Source organism: Malaya genurostris, chromosome 2, assembly GCF_030247185.1.
Source record: "Malaya genurostris strain Urasoe2022 chromosome 2, Malgen_1.1, whole genome shotgun sequence".
In the NCBI taxonomy this organism is placed as follows: Eukaryota; Metazoa; Arthropoda; class Insecta; order Diptera; family Culicidae; genus Malaya; species Malaya genurostris.
The window spans coordinates 320,545,411-320,568,885 of NC_080571.1; the positions used below are offsets into that span (position 1 = coordinate 320,545,411).

Below are 23,475 nucleotides of genomic sequence, written 5' to 3' on the forward strand. Positions count from 1 at the left end.
TTTCTTAGAAAAAGATATTTTGAAATTAATATCATTCAATGTCAAAATAGTCATTATACACCATTGTCGTTCACTGACAAAATAAAGGATAGAATTTATAAGATATTTTGATGATTCAACTTCTTAACTAGAGGATGACGACTCATCAAACTCGCCAAGAGTAGTCGAATAAAGAATATAATTTATCGTCTAGTATTGCCTTTCTCATATAGAAAGGTTATGCAACCACTGTGAAAACCAACTTTTGAACCAAGGGCCGGATAGCCAAGTGCCACATATCATTCGACTCAGTTCTTCGAGTAATGTATATGTGTATGTAACGTTTTTTTTTCACCAAATTTTTTTCTCGGAAATGGCTAAACCAATTTTCACAAACCTAGTTTAAAATGAAAGTTTTCATGGTACCATACAAAATTCCTGAATTTTGTTTGGATTTGACTTTCAACGGTATTTGACGGGATCGGAGTTAAAATGTACAAAAAATAACAATATGTGTACTAATTATTCTTAGAGAAGGCGGGACCGATTTTTACGAGCTTGAATGTTCGTATGGACCTTTACAAATCTTCTGAATTTAATCTGGATTCTGGAATTGTAATGTAGAGTATGTCAAAAATGTTATACCGTCACTTAGAGCGGCAAATTTTTGTTTTTGAAAAAAAAATTACAGGGTTGTGGTTGAAAATGCAATTTTCAAAATCTCCCATCAACAAATTTAAATTTGAAAAATAGGCAAATAATTGTGAAACACTATTTAGGTGTCTACATGGAATGAAATGCCCCAGGTCTCTCACAGAAAAGACATGAATAGTTTCGAACCGTGTATATTTTTGTTAAGCACAAGCCTCTAGATGGCATAATACAAAATTTAACGACAATCTATCCACTAGTATTTGAATAACAGCTGATCGTGTCAGACGAGTTCTATGGAAAGCTATGGAAGAAACGCACCAGCGCATTCAGGCATAAAAGTAACGGTGAAATTGAATGATTTGCGGTACGGATTAGTCCACCATCACCCGTATTCCCCAGACCTGGCCCCCAGCGACTATTATCTATTTCCTGACCTGAAAAGGTTTCTCCAGGGAAAGAAATTTTCGTCGAATGCTGAGGTCATTGCAGGAACGGAAACCTATTTTGAAGGCCTTGACAAATCCTTTTTTTTTTAAAAGGCATCAATAAGGAGTGTATCGATAAGTAGTTAGCAACATTCAAACAGTTATTACTCTGAAATGGCTTAATTTTTTGCAGCTTGTTTTGCGGTTACATTTTTGTTTACATGTCAATAACAGCTGCGCAATCGATTGGTTTTGGTACGGTTTATCGTTTCAATGATGAGTCGAATTGATCCGGAAACGCGAAAGAAAATTCTGCACACTTGGTGCTCAGAAAGTGGTGTCACGTACAACGAAATTGCAAAAAGGGTGAAAGTGCACCACACCAGTGTCAAAAATATTATCGAGAAGTTCGGTAAGACCCTTCCCATGAAGGATTTGCCCCGATCCGGAAGGAAAACGAGTCCCAGCCAGCCCGGCCGGGACTTAAAAGTGGTTCAGTACATCAGGAAAAACCCATCGGCGTCGACGCGGGATTTGGCCAAGCAGTTCAACACCAGTATCGGGATGATTCAACGGTCAAAGGTCGGAACTCCCTGAAAACGTACAAGAAACAGAAGGTGCTGAAAAAGTCCCTGGTACAGCAAGTTCAGGCCAAAACAAGAGCGCGAAAACTGTATAACCGGATTCTACAGAATAAAGACGGATGCATCCTGATCGACGACGAAACCTACGCCAAGGAAGACTCTCGAGCGCAATATTATACGAAATTGGTGTACCAGGACCTGGACGACGCTGACACCACGGTGGCGATGGAAAAGTTTGGGCAGAAGGTGTTGGTCTGGCAAGCAATTTGTACCTGTGGTTTGCGGTCGTCGAATTTCTTCACGAAGGGCACAATTAACGATAATGTGTACAATAATATGGCAACTTCAATTGCTTCGACATTCACCTTACTCGCCCGATTTGGATCTCTCAGACTTTTATTAAATCAGATTTGGCTTACGTAAAATGCTCATCGACGCCATGAGGATCGATAAAATCAATTTATTGTATTTGTTATTGAGCTTCTGTAATTGTTTCAACAGATTTCTATTGCTTATGCTGACAAGCTGACACCTTTAAATGCACATGGAATTTCAGCTGTCGATGTTCATGCGCGATCGCTACACTATAAGTCCAATGAAGATTTTCATTTAAAATTATAGTGCTGAAATTAATTCTCAATTCTCCGTTACGATGAGACGTACAAACAGCTTGATTTAAACCGTTTTCGTTCCCGACAACTCGCCATCTTCAGTTTCAGTTCATAAACCATTCAGTTCTTTCAATTCTAAATTATGCGCAAGCAAACAAAATAGCTGAATTGATAAATTTATTGATAATCAGATGTTGAAATTTTGAAATTTAGAATTCATAAGGGTATATTTGAATATTGATTCAAAACTGTTCCAGAAAGCGAACATTTAGGGGTTTTGGTGGTTTGTGCAAAAATCACATATTTTGTTTCGATTCCTTCGCATTTCGTCTTTGGTTCATCAGTGCTTAAAGTAGTTCAAATTGAGCAGCCATGTCCGCCAAGCAGTTCAGTTTAAACCGCTAAGCAGACGCAAAGTTTGCACTGTTTATGCAACCCTTCAATAATATTGCACCGGTGCAATGTTATTTCTGACGTCTCAGGCGTAAACGAGTGACGACTTATTACTGGCCGTCGCAGAATGTGAACAAGTAGGGGTTTTGTTGGTTTGTGCTTAGTGGTTTATATTGAAATTAAGCACTGATCAGCCGAAGGCGAAATATTCCAGAAAGCAAAGACACCGAAAAAAGCATTATGTTTTTGTGATCTGATAGTCTTCTGGATTAATTTCGTTTTTGTTCGCAATTAACCGTCAAACATTTTGAAGTTGTCTGGAAAATGTGAAAGTTTTTAATCGATTAACGTTGTGGTACACATTGAGCGAATCGGTGAAAAATAAAAGAACGACTGAGAGACAGGTTCAAGAGTTTCTTTGAGAATCTTCAGCCAGAGTGAGACACGAGGAAACATTAATTTATTAGCACTATTAGATTCAAATATAAAGAAGTCACTGCGATTTTTACTAAATAGTTGTTAGAAGGAAATTGTACGGCTAGCAAGCGGTTAACGTGGAAATATAACCCAAAGCTGAAGATTGTTGGTATTTACGTCATTCAGACCTGAAACAAATCTATTGCTTCCGTTGTAGCGACATGATCATCGTCTTAGCTTGGTCTGATTTGATGTCATGTTACTAATAGAAGTTGGACGACAAGTTCTATAGCTCGAAAAACGTAATTTAATGGTAGTGATAATGTTCTTTTGAAATGTAACAGATAAGTAAATAAAACCGGGTCGATGGTTCAGAATAAAAGATGTTGGTCTCGCCAACCAGTTCTTGTATGTTCGAGCTTCGACCTGGAAGGATTCTTGGTGTCAGTAGGATCGTACCATCCTATCCTATATACCTAAGAATCGGTTGCGAGAAATGTTGAAACAGCGATGGTCAAGTTTCGCATCGAAATGCAGTACCCTTTTCTTTTCTAACTTTGCTTTTCTAGACTAGTAAATGATAAGCTAATTTTTTGGAGACTTGCTTTTCAAACTAGATATTATTCTCGAATTGAAAATCTAATATGTTTCTTGGATAACAATGCAAAAATGCACGTCGCATATCGATAGAGATGAAACTTACTGATAATTCCCTGTGCCAATAGAAGAGCTACTTGGCATCATGACAGCCATCATGAGGTATGCAAACATTTGATTGCATAAAGATGAGAAGATGCACCACGAATTTACTGACATCTCGATACAGCAGATCAAGCAGATTTTCATTGTCAAGACGACACTATTACTCATTACCTCTATTATTGGCACACGTTTCATAGTGCCTGCAAGGGGAATTTTGATTTCTTCAATCATCCAAATTTCAATCGCTTGCTGTTCAGTTGTTGTTCGAAGTAATCTTGAAGCGCGGCAACATTCAAAGGTAAATAGATTTTCACTTTGAGTGTAGAGGCGAATCAGATACGAAGCAGCAGAAAAGAGATTCTCAAACCCGTCTGGATTTTAGATACTATCCTTCCGAAGACAGTGACTCATACTCCAATCATTCGTGCAGCAAGGAATCATTTTGATGTATCACGTTCTGCTTCACAATTCAGTTTTGGTACTTCTTCTTTGAACATTTAAAGAATGAACACGAAAAAAATCGGACTCGAGCGTTTTTGTTCCTGGTATTTATTTTTATTATTATTATTATTCTTTGCATCGGTTGTACATGAGTAGGCTTCATGTGCATTGTAAGATCATATTGTCAGTTTTACTTTCTTTGTTTTATAGTTGTCAGTGAAAACTGTTCATTCAGTACTAAAAAAGAAACTTAATAATAATTCAAACTATTATGTAGTTACGACATGCCGAGCGGTATCAGCTAAAGCAACCAACTTCGTGTTTATTCAGAACAAAAACTGCAGCCTCATATTCTGAAGGTATTCAGATTGATTATTTTCATGGTTGCTGCTTTCACAATTTTCTTGGTTGATGAATCCACAAATGTTTGTTTGTTCCTCGGAAAATCACAGTCACAAGTGTTTTAAACTTTGGTGTTACCCTTTTTGTGGAATTGGTGATGTAATTTTATAATTAGTTTTATTCAATTGTTTAATTAAAACCTTGTTTCATCCGCTGATGCAAATTGCTTGCCAAACAAGGATTTCTAAAGTGAATGTTGATGTCTTCTGTAGATTGCACTCTTGCAGATAGAACTAGATATAAAATTATTGTCCAGGAATTTATTCCTTCACACACTTTAGTAGAACGTCCATAAATGTTGCTTGCTTAAATAATGTTACGATCTGATTACAACTTGTGTTTGAGAATTATTCAAAAAAATTCATTTCTTCATTTTCTGGACAATTAACCATTTTTTTTTTAAATTAATTACAGCATCGTTTTTCGTTTTAAAACCATCAATTTCAGGAACAGACTTCGAATTACTCTCCTTTCAGTCAGACCCACTCAAATACTTCCTTATAGACTATTTGACCGGATTACTCAAGGTTAGATTAACGCTTTGGAGATATCCGGCAGAGATACAAGTTACCCAAAAAAAATCCGTGTACATGAATTACTGCACAGATTCGACAAGAGAATTTGTTGTTCATTCTGTCACTTTCGGTTATGTGAGAACTTTTATGCACACATTCAGGAGAGGGTTTCAGTGGCTTATGCTTATGGCAGCTGAAAACAAATTGCTGTCTCAGTTGCAACGTCGAAGCGGATTTAATGATGAAGTTATTGACAGATTTGGACGACGTGCACAGCGTCGAATTTTTCTATGGTATCGATAAATCAAAATAATAAAAAACATCAAGAAGTATATCGTTATTTCATTTCATATCTGATATCGTACCACATCAATCTGTAAAATTTGTCATGAGATGCCACTGATGTGGGGAATACGTACCGCATAAATAAATTCGCATGAAAACAGCACAGCTTCGAAAAATTCCATATAAGCCTTCAAACCTTTTGAAATTCATATTACAAAAAACCCGCATAGCAGCGGCTACAAAATACAGAGGAAAGTCAAAGCAGTTCGTAAGAAAGTGGGTGAATCGATATAAGTTGCGCAATTTTCCTGATCGCTAGAGTGCAAAGATTCTTGCAGAGATTTCGACAAATCTAACTTGTCGAAATCTCTGTGTCGATCATATCATACGAAACGATTAGTGGGTATTTGTTGGCAAATAGAGTGATATATCGGAGTAAGCGGAAGAGAACGTGGAGCGTGAATAGAGCAACGTGATCTTTTCTGATGAATCTTCCTTTTAATCATTTCCTAGCTTCAAACAAATCTACTTTCTCGACAAAATCGAAAAATTTGAGTACCATAAACTTTGTAGAAAACATGCCTCGACTTTGAGTTTTTTGCATTAAATCAGGGGTAGAAATAAGTAAATTTTTTGATTCACAGTGAATAAAAACAGTCAGTATTACCTTTTCATATCACGTGTTTATTGTAGATATTTCAATGCTAATTTTTGGTTTTACTTCCTCGTTATCAGTATCACTGTCTAATTCGGAATCCACATTTCAACAAAGTTATGCTCGTTTCAATGCTATTCTGCGTTCATTAAACAGGTTTGAAGTTCAAATGACTGTCTCTTACGGTTCCGATGATAGCATGGGATAAGTGATGTAAACGTCACAACTGATTACCGCTCAATTTTCTAGGATATGGACTATCCGATATCAATAATTTTAGGCTCGTTAGGTAAGTTTATTTCGTCCGTCGCATCGAAATCCCATACTTCGTGATGTATTTGAAATTTATTCACCAATATCGTCGTGGAGGAGTAATATAATCAATATAAACTGCTAATAACATTGACATACATGCTGCGATAAATAATAATTATAATGATAAGAAAAACACGTTCAATCACAAAGCGTGTTATGCAGCTGATTAATATTATCCTATTTAGCTTGAATATCATACACAAAAGTAACAGGAATGCAGGACTTTGCTACGTCAATTCAAGCGCACCATGCAAACGCTGAGCTAAATGCTGCGCTCCTGTTAATTCTATGAATCAAATTCATTTCAAATAGCGTTTAATTGGGTTTAATCTAAATAGTACACGAACATCATCATCAGCATTAACCAGCTGGAAGTAAAACAAAGTCTTTTGTCGCTATAATCACTATTTGGTGTGGTATATTTTTCTACTAATTTTGCATTGCGAATTGCTTTTGCGCAATGAAAACTGTTGAACTAACATTATCAATGTGATTACGATCCTGAGGATGTTGCACTTGCTGTTCTGACGTTGTGGGTGGGTTATTTTTCTTCTCCAAACACAGGGCGATATACTCTTCTCCCTTCATTAGTTTCAGGTACTCACAATTACTATACCACATGGCATGCTGTTCCCAGGGTTCATCTTCGCCTTCCCAATCTTTCAGCCTCCCTTCACAGCCGAAACATTTGACTCTATCCCTCTTACCAGTATAGAAAAAGCCTACATCACTGAGCTCCCTGGGATTTTGCTTCATAAATTTCGGCCAGTCCTCGTAGCTTTCCAACCGTTTAGCTTCGATAGCATAGATGGGATATTCGGACCGTCTTTGCTGCGGTTCCGGCTGATGGTGTGGTTCGGAAATAGCTCGATCACTCGATATCATGCTCGAATCGGACGTAAGAGAACTAGGCGGCGATGACAGTGAACCGGTGCTGCTTTAAAATTCGATAATTATGTGGCCTTGGCAAATTAAACTATATAAATTCAACGCAATAATCACTACTAACAACCAGTTCAACCAGTTAACGGGCCAAAAATAACGTCTGAATTTATTTTTCCAAAGAAAATGCGTTATGTACTCGATCTTATCACTAAGATAAGAGCTGATAATGATAAAAATGCTACATTCAAAGATTAAATATTGTCGACCATCCAAACAATAAATTTGCAAATAATTAAAATATCTATTGTTTTCAATATTGAGTAATGACCATGCTGTTAAGCAACAGAACGTAGCACACAAACGATCAGCTCATGATTTTCAAAACGATTGTGCAAAATTGGAACGCACTTGACTCCGTAATGAGAACAATTTAACTTATTCCGACTACCAATAGAGCCCAGATTTATTCGTGCTCAACCTCTAGTAATGTCATTGACAAGGTGATACGATTCACGGGTTTCGCACTTGAGCAGTAAGCGGCCAATGACTTCCCGACAGTCAAAGAAAACAAGAAATTGGAATAACGAAACATGAAATCATTGATTGGGTTGGAATAGCGAAAGACGTTTCAGTAAAAAAAAGTCGAGACAAAATACATTCGAAATGAACAAGGAGCAGAAATACGATAGCAACCGTAATCGTACTCTACTCTGAATATATCTAAAAATCCATCGGTAACCATATTCGATATGGAAGCACACAATTGCGGCATTACGTAAACATTACCTTACTTTCGCTTTTCACATCTGACCAAAGGCACTGTCCAGCGTTGAAAAAAAAAGGTACAGCATCGTGTATGAACGGAAATGTTTTTCAATCGTACCAAAAATATTACCGAGCTGTTTTTTTTTCTTCTACATTTTGATTGGTGAGATGAGAAAAATGACTTCCGAACCTAAACCTGCTCAGACCACCTTCGTCGGCGCAGATAACCCCGACTATTTATCGTAATTTACTATCGGCTTCTGCACAATCTGTAACTTTCTTTCGGATGTCTCACTTTCATTATCGAAAAAACCCAAGTGCACAGCGTATGATTAGCCTTCAGTTAGCGGCAGTTTTTATTTCGGCGAAGAGGAAAAGATAAGCAGCGGACGGCACCGCAGGGAGTTCCGAGAAGAAACAGATAGACACAGACCTAGTGGGCACCGGGTTGATACTGGGGCCCCGTGAGATAAACTAACGAACAAACAACGATGATGCGGTCGAAAAGAAAGCGAATGTTTATTTAAAAGGGGTCCCTCGTTGGCAAGGAAAACGTTGTTGCGGAACTTTGACCTTGATGTTTTGGGCGGTTTTCGAAAGTTGCCGTTTTTTTTGTCACGGTTTGGTAAGATTCGCTAATTGAAGTGATAGATAATTGATGAACGACTTCGTTCATCTCGTAGGACTTGAGCCACACTTCGCGTTCGTGAAAGCACTCGAATAAAAGTTGACATTGAAAAATAGCATCGGACTCGAAGCTACCACGAATCTTAATTGCCGTTTATGAGTTTCTAAAGTAATCGGATTGTTGACGGTTAAGCGTTAAATTTGAATGTTTCATGAATGTATTTTTGGCTACAGAGTCTGTCGAATAATCATTAAATTAGCAAATATAAATACTATGAAGTTTTTCCTATGCCTCTTTTTCGTCTGTTCAGTGCTTAGCATTTCAGTCGAAGTCGAAAACGAAACGTAACGGAAATTAAAATTTGTTGCGTTCCCAAATACAAAATAGACACGGAGTAGTGCCAAATTTTGCAGATATATCAAGCGACTTCACGGTTTTACAGGGTGAAACAGAGAAAGAAAAGCTGTACAGTGTTGTGTTTTACACGGGAAATCCTGACATTCGAAAAATCTTCTATTCCATTCAAATGTAATCATTACTTTGAAACAAGACGAAGGCGTCGCAAACACTGTTATTTGCTATATTTATTTTGATGTTCTAAACTCTTTAAAGGTAATTCTGTCTGAGCACGTCTCGTATTTTATGTTGCATACATTCAATACCAGACCAGCTAGGCTACGTTGCCCACGTGAACATTTGAAACGCATGGTCGAGGCTATCATCAATTGATGTTTCATTGGTTTGGCCTGGTCGGGCACCTGTTCAGTTTCAGACCTTGTGTTCAGCAGACGTTAATCGGATATATGATTCTTCATGTGTCTAGTTCTAGGTGTGCCTCTAGTATCTATTAATCTTTTTTTAAAGAGTGAGGGCAAGTAATTAGCAATTTATGTAAATACTCATATATTTTTGACAGGACAATGAGAGATTGAAGCAAGAAGTTCTATGTGTCAAAGTAAAGGGATCGATTTTTTACATTTCTTCTATCATATAGTCCCATAGTCCAGATTAGACTTCTGGTATCCGGAAAACTGAGTGAAAGTATTAAAACCTTCAATTCCAAGGGTGTGTTCTTATAAGTGAAGATGTAAAAAGGAGCAAAAATTTAGAAACTATTCGATAAGCTCTTCTAGTTTGCAAAGTTTGTTGATTATTTGTCGAACTGTGTTGATGGCCGGGTTGGCGGTTCAATGCATAGGACACTGCCCGGGTAGATGTAAATGGCAAACAGAGATCAAAATAATAACACATTTTACTATCATATCTTGTCTTGACGTTTCTCTGCCATCATAGCGATACTTGATATCTTCGTGATATCTCAACTAGAGAATCAAGAAATTGCACAATATCTGTTTAGCATCTAAATTAGTAATTATATCTTATTTCGTTATTAATGAGTTATTATAAAATAGGATTAAGTACAATTGATCCAGTAGTTCTATCTTCAAATAAAATACAATTTAATAAACTGCATCAGAATCAGATAAGAGAAATTCTTATTATATTATTTAATTCTGAATGCTAGAATATAAAATAACTGTGAAATTCTTCTTCTCAAAATATTTTGTTTTTGGTTTGATATTACAATGACCGAATTTTATATTTTATTGACATTTTCTCATGAAGACTTTGTTATGTATTTTGATATTTTAACTATCAAACTGAATAATGTTAATTTCTACCATTGAGAAGTTCGGTTTTAATAATAAATTTGTTATTGGTTTGCAAATCTCTTCTACCCGGGTGGTCTCACGAGCCAGTTGGTCGTATGTTCGAGCCTCGACCTGGAAGGATTCTTAGTGTCAGTAGGATAGTAGCAATAGCCATGCAATGATTCTGTACGCTATGAATCGGCTGCGAAGTCTGTTGAAACAGAAAGGCCAAATTTCACGAAAGGAATGTAATGCTCAGGACTTTTTTTGCTTGTTGATGGTCGAGCCGATTTTAACAAATTCGTATCCAAATGAAGTGCCTTATAATGCCACATGACCCTATTTTATTTTATTGAGTCACCTTCCGGGTTTAGATCAACGATGTCAGACCTGCATATTTGTTTGTAAATCAGCTGATTTCTAAAATAAGCTGCGAACATGTTAAAGTTGCAGAATTTTTTGTAGACTTTTAAAAATCACGTTTTTCGTAGACATTCGTAAAAAATTACAGGTTTATTAAATCGCCGCGGTCTTTTTTTTTTTTGTTCGCTAAACTAATTCCGTGCACCATTCTTTATAGAAAACTGTTCATGAATATATTTGAAATTTTTACCTTGTATCTCTGATGATGAGCACTAAAAATTTTAATTCGTCATTCGGAGTGACGATGCAAAAAACAGTAGCGGTGAAAAACTCCAAAACGAAGTTCACATAAATTTCTCAAAGATGACTGGGACGATTTGTACAGATGTAAAAATTTATTCAAATGAAAGGTGTCATAGACTTATATACTATTTCAACCGAATCCGGCTTCTGGTCTCGGACCAGGTTCCGGAAGTAGCGGTCAGAACTTCAAAATGAAGCTCACACTATGCTCCTGTGTACCGACGCATTTTCTCGAAAATCGATTTTTCCGATTTTCAATTGCTCCAATAATGCACACTTATACTTGCTGTCGATGGTGTTTTTCTTTTTTCGAGGTAGTCCACGAAAATCATATTCTGACAAACCCAAAGAACCGACTGCATAACCATTCCGCCCAATTTCAGCCTATTGTCGGTTATTCATTCGCTTCGTCAACAGTGTCAACAGCATAGGCATCAGAACATGCTTCCGAAATGTGCTTGCGTTCCTGTTTTTAATCCTGAGTATGCAGCATCCTTGAATCTTGCTTAAACTATGATATATTTGCTTAGTACTAATCCTTATGTCACTCTCTGGTCACCCAGTATTATTTCCTTTAATTTTGACATTGATTTTTATAATCACAATGGAAGGCCTGCCGCTACGGACTTCTCTTCACGGTTTAGTCTAATGCTTATGACAGACATGAGATATCGGTATCACTGTACACCATGAGATCACATGTCTGTCACCCTGAATTACGGTGGTATCACGCGAGCATCATGATACAACGGTGATTTCCGTACTACGGTCATTCATCGTTGTACTGCGCAAAATCACATCACTGTTTACTGCTACCAGCGCCATTGACGAGCGATGGTGAACTCACGAAACAATATTTCCTTTTTTCAGAGTATCAAACAATAAACAACTTTTGTTTTGTTTTGAAAAAAAAAATGCTAACCAGTAGCATAAAACTTGTACACTTTATCAACGTTGTAGCTTATTTTAAAAAGGAAGTCAAACCAAGAAATGTTCATAAATTTGGTGATTCATATTTTGAATGCACATGCGGTAATAATAAACGATAAATATACACAACATCTATAAACCAATTGTGTAGTCACAACTTTAAACTCCTCAAAATCCTAATAAAACCATTATGAGATTATATTCCAGCCTAGTAGACCATTTTTCATAAGCGTTATGAAGTAAAACGAAGCATCAAACTTATGTCAAATCTATTTCGGAATGATTTCAAATTCAACTTTTAAAAGCAGCTTTATGATAAACGTAATCCTTCTTATGAAAATTTCGTAATGAATAAAATGTTTCGTTGAAAGCATTTTTTTTTTGAATATGTGTTTGCTATGCCGTTTTTATTGGTTACATAATAAGAATATCTTAGATTTATTTACTATTTTGAGGCTCAATGTTAAAAGTTTATGCGCTCTTATTTTTATTGTGAATAAAAAAAGGAATTATTACTGAACAACTTGAAATTTTTGCGGATTTTGCAAAAGTCGGCTTGATTTACAAACAAAATTCGGTGATTAATCACCTTTCCGGAACAAATCAGCTTCGTTGCATAAAAACTAGTGCTAGTGTTCCGAAAATTAGTTCTGAAAGCCTTTCATACTTCCTTCATTTTCCATTTTTATTTGGTTTTGGTAGAACATCAAAATTGTGGACATCAAATTTTTCCTAATGCTAATTACATTTAAATAGTGAAGATAAAAATCATGTATCCCAGAACAAACGTGTCAAAATTTTACCTTAAAACCATAAAATTTGATATGAGTAAAATTGTTATCCGAAGAACGCTCACACACAAAATTAGTTTTAATTCAGAGAGGCATTGATTATTTATGTCATAAATCAGTTACTAGGAATACACTTCAAACCACAAAAATTATTGGTTTCTATATTATCGATCAAAGTTTTGAGTTGTTTCGTTTCACTGTACATTCTTTCTGTGCGCAAAACATGTCTGTCACCTCATCGTTGTACGCGTACAGCGTTGTACAGAAATCATTGTACGGAAATCACATGTCTGTCAGCGGTATAAAGGAGCTGTAAAAACTGACTTTTGAACCGAGACCCAGAGGGCTGAATTCCACACACAATTCGAATAAGTTCGTCGAGGTAAACCAAACTTGAACTTTAAAAAAAACTTAAATTTTGTTGAAAGGTTTTGTGGTCAGGTATGACGTTCCAAATTTTTTTTCTGACTCCGACTTTCGGTTCCGGAATTACAGGATTATTAGTGTTCAAAAATGAAAATATGTGCACAAACTTTTCTCGGAGATGTTCACAAACTTAATATCAAATGTAAGGGTTTAAGATCTGATTGGAAAATCCTGAATTTCACTTCGATCCGACTTAAAGTTTAAAGTTACAGGGTTTAAAGTTACAGGGTTTAAAGTTACAGGGTGATGCACAAAAAAAAATCGATTGCAAAAAGAAGCGAGTTATTTAAAAGTGGTTGGTGGAATCCTCTAATTAGCAGATCTTGTTAGTTGATGGCCAAAAAAACACATTTCTGTTACCGATTCCGGAAATAATATTTAAAAATCCCAAAATAGAAATTACTTTACTTCGATTTTTCGAAGACTTTTCGACCGGTTTTCATTGATTCAAGTGAAAGATTTTATCATCCCCTAGATTACTATGAACATTTGTATGGATCCGACTTCCGGTTTTGGAATTGTAAAACATTTCCAATATGTAGGTCCTATTAGTTGATGGCCAAACTAAGTAGTTTTGACTATACCGGTTCTCAGATTCCGGTTCCAGAAGTACCGGAAGTAATAGTCCAATGAATGAATAAATAGTATGTATCAAACCAACCGATGAAAGTGTCCGATTTCGGGACTACTATTTCCAATACTTGCAAAACCTAATTTTGAGGACCGCATCACCAGCAACAAATATGACCTACAAATTGGAACAATTTTGAACCTTACTGAAAAGAAATTTTCCCACTTTTGCTTCGTCGCTTTAGGTAGCGGTATAAATTTTTTAACGCTTAACCCAGTAATTACGGAACCGGAAGTCGGATCCAGATGAAAATCTGGATTTTTTTTTGTAGGGATTATAACACCTTCTACTTAAACCTAAGTTCATGAAAATCATCCAAACCGTCTCTGTGAAAATAGTCTGAGTTTCATTTTGGATTAAATGAACCTCAGACACTATTTTCAAAACTTCCAGAATCGGAAATCGGGAAACAGGATAGCCGGAATCTGTTTGATAGGCCGTCTACTAACAATGACTAGCAATGGTTGGAATAATTTCGAGCCCAGTTAAGCATTTTTCCAATGTTTTCTGCTTCGCCACTTAAAGTGACGCTATACGTTTTTAAATACTCTTCACCTTCGTAATTCCGAAAACGAATGTTATTTTCGGGTGAAATTCTAACGGTTTGGATGGGATCACAAGACCTTTAATTTGAATCTAATTTTGTGATCTACGGTCACGCCATATGAGCCAGACCTTCGACTTAAAAAAACAGTGACTTCAAATCGAGTGCCTAGAAAAACGTCGCATTTCTTCTGACAATACATTTTTTCTACCTAGCTCTTGGTGGATTTGGTATCTTGCCATTACGGAAATATGATGATATGCAGCAAGCAATGTCCAGACAAAGCTTAAAAGTGTCACGTGCTGCTTCAAACGAACTGCTTCATTTTCGTTTTTCTACTGTCTCGTTCGTGAATGATCAAATTCAAAACAAACAAAGAGAGAGAGGAAGCATTTTCGTTTTTTTCTTCAACAAAAGAGAGTATCAATGCCAACGTCACTCGTTTCCCTACGACAAGCCGAAACCAAAATATTATTTGCCTGTAAATTCAGTTGAATTTCAATTCTCATTCCTTTTTCAATATATTAAAAATCTGGTTGAGAAGAGACTCTAAAATATGATAAATCGAAGTTATTACATTCTGTAACTTATTTGAAACCAAAATGACTATAGATACAAGCACCAACAGCTAAACATCATTATGTATCGTTTTCTATCATTGTCGATTCTCGAAGCATCCGTTGAACAGTATATGATTATCACTGAAAAACCGAAAATGCATGGAATGCTAAACGAAAGAAAGAACACAAATTTGTAACCATTATTCCGATTTTGTCATTGACTAGAAATTGATTTTGTTTTCAAAATTTACAAGCGGAGTTGGGAGTGACATTTTTTTCGGCTATTTTGAGTCAATGCCAATGAAAATAACAACACGGATAAAAATCCATTGCCGGTACCATGATTAAAAATCATGAAATCATGAATAATGTCTATCATGAATAATAAGTCATGATTTCATGAGCAAAATGATTGTTTTCATGAACAATAACACATCTTCCATAAAAATTTTCATGATATCAATCATTTTGCTCATAAAATTCCATGAAAAGACATGGCTCATGATTTCATGATTAAAAAATCATGATACCGGTAATAGATTTTTATCCGTGGAGGATATAATTTGATATGAATATTGTACCATCGACGGTAATATTACGGTTTTTCTTTTGGTCCAGAAAAGTGCAAGTATTGGATATCAGAAGCAGGTGATCTGTCATTAGCTCAAGGGTTAATATTCCTAGAATTTGACGCCTCTTCACATGGCATTATAATGCGTTAGAGAATTTATAAAAATAATTGAATGTGAGTAGAAATGAAAATTTTCTACTAAATTAAGCTTAGTGCTTAAAAGCGATTGGGCAGATTCTTGAGTTTTTAAATTCCCAAGTAAGTAACAACCAGTCTGTTTGAAGTAGTGAAATTGAGCAAATTCACTTGACTGAAACTAATTAATGATTTCAATCAACTATTCATGTTACACAAAAACAGGTTTCAACTACTGAAACTACGAAAAAAAAAATTAAAAACTGACTCAACACAAAACTATCTAATTCAGTTATCGAAGCGAATGCAATCGCAGAATTGCATCCAATCAGAAGAAAATAACTCGAACAAATATTCACTTCTGGTAGTGAAAAAAGTCGATACAAATACGCTAATCAAAGCACTGCCCGCTACAGTTCAATGCAATGTTCATTCCGCAGCAATCAGATTCTACTATCCATAGCATCCAAATTGCCAAATGTACGTTAGATTTCGCTTTCTAGTAAGAAGCAGAAGCTCTGACCTTCTCTCGATGCCTTCAGTTTTTTTTTTGTAGACGAGAGCAAATCCTGCCAAAAACGATTCTATGTTTTTTTTGCTCGTTGGATTTGTATCTCCCTTTTTTCCGTGCATCATGATTAAACTTGTTTCGTGCCCATCGTTGGCGCTCTGAACGAAATCGGGGCGCATAGAAAAAAAAACACACTGTGAACTTGTCCGACGAGTTGCAGGGATCTTCTGGTGCGAAAAAAAGGTGGTTAATATTGTGCTCTATCTTTCCGGTGCAGACTCGGATCTTCGAGCCGAATGGAGTGCAACTTGTGCCAAGTAGAATCACAATCTAGGTCAGATCGAACCTTGAAAGGGATCATCCAAAAAAGACTAGACATTTTGCTACCGGCATTAATGAAGTGGGATCAGAGCTTCAGATACTGTTAGAAAATATCAGTTTGCCTAGATAACAATTTAGGACGGGGACGTTTTCCTTGAATGAACCCTGAACCGGTTCGTTGTCCATGACCAGTAGTAGTCTCTGACTCATGGATGACAGCCCAGTGGTAAAGAAGTATTACCATTTCCAATTAGGTTTGCGAACTGCTACGAGAGAAAACCAGTACCGAACGCAGACATGTCTAATGACTTCCGAATATAGCATGTTTGTCTGTCAGAGTAGCAAGTTTTGCGTGCACCATTCGACAGTTTTGGATGTCTCAAGTAGGCGGATTGGGCTCAGCAGATCAAATGGCGGTATGATCCAATTTATGTCTCTATTGTATTTCGAACCAAATACTGAACACAATTGACCAACCATCGGCCGCTAATAAGACAATTAGAGCTTCCAATTGAGGCGGTTTACTGGTAATTTTTCATTGCTTAACATTGCATTAATCTCCCTCCTAACCATGAATGCCGTTACGCCGCATAGTACAGCAATGAAACCCCGCCAGCCCGCCCTGCCGCAATCAGCCACTGGCCATTTGCTACGATTTGTTATGTCTGCTCTTATTTCGTCTAGGCTTTCGCGCTACAAGTTATGCAATTTTTATGCTGGTCCTCTGTTTCTGAATAACCGTGATGAATGCAGGTAAAAGTACTACCATTCACCGACATTCGTTCATTCATTTAGTTTGGTGAATTGGGCGGAGCAATAGTCCGTTTATGCAGTCAAACCGCGAAGAAATTCCGCCTACAGTCAGCACTAATTGCAGGTAATAGTCTGTAAAAGAACTCATCTACAAACGAAATAGGTAAGAGCGATGGTTGTGGATAAACCGCTGCACTGCACTGCACTGAAGTGAATGGAATGGTTTGATCCTCATCAATATGAACTCGATATCAATAGTCGGAATATCCTACCTTTCCGCCGTTGCCGGTACGGATCGTCCACATGCTTCTCGTTATAGATGACCGAGTGGAACGGTTTATCGTGGCCATCCACGTGGTGCAACGGGTGTGTGTCCGGGTGGGAACTGTTGCGGAAATAGTGCTTCGCCCGTTCGACATAGTAGCTGTCCCGAGCCGTAATCAGCTTGCCCTCGAACACCCCGTCGATGATGGAACCGAACGCGTGACTGTCGGGGTCACCCAGGACCTCGCCCTGATAGAGGTGGGATGTGTCCGCCTCGATTGGACCACTTTCGGTGTGTATCTGGAAGCGATAGCATGACAGTTAAAAATGGGCGAGTTGAATTATTGATTCGAAGAGCTACTCACTTCTAACTTATCGCTAAATGTACTGAGATCTCGTCTTAGCCTAATGTTAAAATCTCTCCCGTGCGCCTTAAACCTAAGATATACATGGTGATCTTTGGTGACCGATCGCTTCGCTCTACTGTGACTAGCATGCAGATGTTTATGGTCGTAGCTGAGTGTTTCGTAGTGGGATATGTATTCGTTGAGAGGGCGTTCTGAAAAAAAGATACAAGATAAAATATCGTTAAATCTCTGGATAATCGGAGTATTTGAGAGTATTGTTTAGATTTTTTATTTCAAGGAATTTTTTTCTGTGTAAACAATTCACTAAAGATTTTGTAGATAAATGTGATTCAATTAATAGTATAGAGCTTTCAAACCAATCTCAGAAAGTATTGACCCGATTGTTCATTTAAACATGGGCCCAGCAAGCATCCACAAACAATTGCCTTGTTCTACATGGGATCCAGATGATGGATTCGATTAGGAGAGTGTTTCATTGTTGTTCATGGTTGCCGTATAACTACTAGGAACAGAAAGTACCATTGTATATCGGTGTAGATGTCTTCTTGTCCAATTTATCACAAGGCTTACCGTAGCGTTTGGGCAATATTGACATGTAGCCATCTGGTTGTCGTAGGTAACGAGTGATTTACTCGGAATCCTTGTGTCTCGACCGAAAGTCACATAAGAAGATACAGACGTACGCCATTCAGAATATCAGGGAAAAAGTTCTTTCACAATTCCCTTTCGCGATATTTCTCTCCGTATTGGGACATAGTTTTTCGAAATCGAAATGATCACCAGCGCCTGAAGTAAGATCATGCACACACACTTCTATCGCATTATCCTTCATTTGAACTGGTATATTTTAGTTGATGATTTCATACTCCACAAAGTGCACATTGTTATTATCGATTCTTATGGCCAGCAGTTTACATGACCTAATGCATGAGCTGGAAAGTCCCCACATAGATGGCGCTAGTTTTATTACAATCTCTTTTTTCAGTTAATACTAACCTTTAAAAAACGACTGTTAAAATTTCATGATATTCTATTCATTGGTTAGTGAATTGAGTGTGCTGGGAGTGCCACTACTTTTGTTATTTTCAGAACAATGGATCAAAAACAATTTCGTGTTTGAATTTTACACTGCTTCTTGATGGGAAAAAATACCACTCAAGTGAAGCAATGGCTTGAAAACCGTTATGTCCGCTCCATCAGAAACAACAATAAAACGACAGTTTGCTGGCTTCAAACGTGGTCATGAAAAAATCCACAAAATCGTTTTGAATGATCGAAAAGTGAAGTTGATTGAGTTAGTTGACATATCAAAAGAACGTGTTGGCTTTATATTGAATGAGCAAATGACTATGAGAAAGCTCTTTTCAAAGTAGGTGCCGCGTTTGCTCACTGTTGAAAAAAAACCGGAGTGATGTGACAATGGATGAAACATGAATTCAATACTTCCCTCCGGAATCAAAACGATCGTCATCTGAGTGGACAGCAACTGATGAACCTCGTCCAAAGCGCAAAGCGTCCGAAAGCACAACAAACATATGGAAAGGTTATGGCCTCGATATTTTGTAATGTGCGTGGTATAATATTTATTGACTATCTTGAGAAAGGAAATACCATTAACCTTGAATATTATATAGCGTTATTGGAGAGTTTGAAGGTTAAAATTGCAACGCACCGTGTCACAAGTCAATCAAAACAATGGCAAAGCTACATGAATTGAACTTCGAACTGCTCCCACCTACACCGTATTCGCCAAATTTGGCTCCCAGCGACTATTATTATTATATCGTTTATTTATACCCGGTTTTAATCTAGTTACGGTCGTTCACCGGGACGACTACTGACTGTTCGCAGACCTGAGAAAAATGTTCGCCGTTAAGAAATTTCGCACTTGCTCTTGGTGGAAGTGATGAATAAAGTTAATTTTGAACCAAAAAAGTATGGGTATGTAACGTCAGCGACATAACTGGATGTCATGAATACGAATAAAACTGACACTTTCAATTCCGAATATCAATTAGTTGATCGATTGTGTGGATTGTGCCTTTTCGCCGCTAGAATTTGAAACGATACACCTAAACTAAAGTACAGATTAGTTACATTGAACATTCTGACATACAATTAAATATTATGATTAATTGTATATCAGAATGTAAATTCTTCATGATAAAATAATGGTGATTCTAAAAAAAACCTTCTATGAAGGCGTTCGTGATGGAGAGTGACGAGTTGAGTTCGAATTTATTTTGAGTCGGTGCTATGCATTTTACATAGCAAATCAGCAGAAAATACTACTACAAAATACAACTGGTTGAAAAATGGGCCGTATACAGTATAGTATAGTATAGTATAGTAGTAGTATAGTAAAGGAAAATTTTGCAAAATTCTTTGGGTATACAATTATGGTTCCAAATAACAACATACAGAATTTTGATGTCGATTATTTCATTTTGGATTTGAATATTACAGTAAAAGAAATTATCAAAGGACAGTACGGGATTAATTTCTGGCATTCAGAAGGGCCAACTTATGAAATCCTCTAAAATTTTAAACACTGTTGCGAATTCTGCACTGCAAAAGTTGCACAAAGTAGATCAAATAATCTCCGATTTACACTACACTGATGGTTTTATTTACCGCTTTGCAAATAAGCAATAGTTTATAGTTCTTTGAAATTTGGAGTAATTAGAAGGGTTTATTTTGCATAATGTTCCCCATTGTTGTCAATTTTTCGTTGCATTTTGCTCCAATGCAAACGACCAGCAGCAGGATGATGCAATCTTCTTTGAAGGCAAACTGGCTCTGTTACCTGTGCATTTGAGGTTTTGTACCACGCAAAAGGTCTGTCTCATTACTGACTACTGTTGCTTTCTACGATCGAAGCCCAAATGAAAGCACAACCTAAGCGTTTCACGCTTTATACTTGGTTTGTTCTTACTGATGTTGGTGGGAGAACTTCACCTCGACATCCAGTTCCGTCTGAAGCACTAGAAGTAATGAACGATTTTCAATCAAAGTTGACCTCGTCCAGTAGATAATCGGAATTGATATGTGCTTGACTACCTCAAAACCATCGTCCGGGTGATGCATTTTCCTCATTGTTTCCAAAAGATTTAGAAAACGTTGTTTTTCAATTATTTATGGTTATCTCACACTGTTGAAAATTTAATCACAAATTCCTGATCATATTTCCGATAGCTTGTCGAAAAAATTATGTTGTTGGGTTAAGTACATCAAGAGATATTCACGATAAAGTTCTGCCCATTCTTGTACACGGTAAATTTTGAAATAACGCCTCATAGTAAAGTAAGTCGTATTCACGACAAAAAAAATCTTGTTCTTTTTGTTAGGCCCGGAACTTTTCAGCCCATGTGTAATATAATAAAACAGTTTTGAACCCAATTTAGAAGAATTTTTCCTTATTTTGCATCGTCGCTCAGTACGACGATTTAACATTTAAAACATTCATGAGAACAAAATTCAGGAGTTTTGTGAAGAACCGTAAAATCTTTTATTTGCATCTAAGTTCGAGAAAATCGGTTAAACTTCTGGAGCCGGTTTCCGGGGACCGGTATATCCGATGTGAAATCATATGGTTGTCAACTTACCAGACCTATGAACTCGAGACATTTTTTCACTATTGTTGATAAATAAACTAATCTTCCTATTTTCTTCTATAAAAGCAAACTATTGAATTTGGCCTTCAGGCCTAGGTTCAAGAGTTGGTATTCATAGTGATGATCGGTGTGATCTCCTACGAGCAGCTGCAATTTCGTGAAATTGTCAACAACAAATGAAGTATTTGAGCTAAGTAAATACATACTTTTCGATGAATTTATACAGTTGAAGATTCCTCTGTACACAAAAGTTTTGTTACGGTATAAAATTCTGACCTACGCATCGGTATGGCAAATGAAGTATTTTTCACTGGTCTAGAGATTTTTTCAAATCAAGACTATTTTTTTTTTCTTGGAGGAGAAGCGCTTTCCCTGTTATCTAGCGAATGAAGGGGGAGCAGTGGTTCGCTATTCACGCTCCCGTCCATTGGTTCGACATCACTGTTATTGGCGGAACAATCGTTACTTATTTCACAGGCGTTGGGTATGTTGCTAACTGCAGCTGGTGTACTTTGTTCTATAGGGGATACTGATGGTTTCGTTGAGGGAGATGCTTCATTGTTGTTGATGGTTTTCACAGGTATACTGGGGTTGGTGCGAAGGAAGCATCGTTGTCTTTTGGTGTAGTTGTCTCCTTGTCCAGTTTATCACAGCTGTTTCGCAATATTGACATGTGGCCATCTGATTGTCATAGGTAACAAGTGATTTACACGAGATTCTTGTATCCTGACCGAATGTCACATAAGAAGGTATAGCCCTCTTCAAGCGCATACGTAACAGACGTACGCCATTTAGAATACCGGAGAAAAAGTTCTTCTACTATTCTTTTTCAAAAGAGAGAATCTCTCCGTATTGGGACATAGTTTTGCGAATATAACGATCGATGACGCTTGAGGGAAGATCATGCACACGCACTTCTATAGCACTATCTTCCATATATACTGGAATGTTGTACTTAATGTTCTCGTGCTTCACATAGTGCACATTGTTATTGTCTTTTGCGAATTGAATTGCATCCAACTCTTTATAAAACTGGATGTAAACAACATTATTTGTCTTATTGCATTGAAGTAAATGCACACGTTTAATGTCAAGATGCATTTGCTCCTTAACCAAACCTTCAAGTTCTCGTATCGAAGGTCGAATTTTGCACTGCCTGAACAATAATTGTATTATTTCGTAGCGGCGGTAGCTTTTGTTTGTTTGGTTCACTCATTTCGAGATCGTTCTATTGTTCACTAGACAATACTGTACTTGGTTTCTTCCGTCCCGAACGTAAGCGGTTTTGTTTTATCGACTGACTTGGATGAGATGTAAAAGCGTACTGGTCGAAAAATGATGTTTTTATAGAAAAAAGCTCATAGGAAGCTACTTCCTAAAAGCAGTCATTTTCGAGATTTATGAGAAACAAAATCGAGAAAATTAATATTTCATTAGAATATGCCCTTTTTCAAATTAGTCTGGGTTCTCCATCGCCAAATTTATTATTTTTGTAATTCTCATGAAATTTTGAATAAATTATTCTTTGACATCAAAAGACTATGCGAATAACTGTTTTTGAGAAATTTTGAAAACAAAATCGAAGAAAAATCGCTGGTTTATAAACAAACAAGTATTTTTTATAATTTAATTAGGTGCAGTTTTCCATAAGCAATACCAAGGCGGATTCAAGTATTCAAGTTGCAAAGTACAATATTGAAGCTATAATTTGCGAAAAATAATAGGACAATTGTCGTTTTGAAAACCAACTTTATTATTTCCCATCGGCACCAATACTCATTACAGTTTTCATGTTTGGAATATCTTTATAATAATAGACTTTAACTTTAACTAACCATTAAGCTTTATTTTTCGCAGATTTATCTATAATATGATTGCTCGTTTCTGTATCTGTTGAAAATAATTTCACAGCAATCTTTTTTTGTGTTACTGGAATAAGCAGTGATATTTTTGTATACCTTGAATCATTTTATTGTTGTTGATAAATATCTTTTCATTCTACAGCAACATCGTCATATTCGTCTTGTGACATATAACAAAACGAGATTGCTGTAAAATTATCTGGTAAATACGAGCAAAGCA

At 36.8% G+C, this 23,475-nt stretch overlaps 1 protein-coding gene across 6 annotated transcripts in view; it reads right to left on the reverse strand.

The window, feature by feature from the left end:
* The window catches only part of LOC131431279 (disintegrin and metalloproteinase domain-containing protein 10), a 235,095-nt gene that overhangs the window by 20,527 nt on the left and 191,093 nt on the right, over positions 1–23,475 (reverse strand). For all 6 annotated transcript variants that reach the window (XR_009229659.1, XM_058596894.1, XM_058596890.1 and 3 more), the window contains exons 4-5: positions 17,777–17,970; positions 17,420–17,711 (exon numbers count right to left, since the gene is read on the reverse strand). Coding sequence is in view for 5 of the 6 variants with exons in the window: in XM_058596894.1 (XP_058452877.1) it covers positions 17,420–17,711; positions 17,777–17,970 (486 nt within the window). In the remaining variant the exon portion in view is untranslated. The remainder of the gene's footprint in view (positions 1–17,419; positions 17,712–17,776; positions 17,971–23,475) is intronic.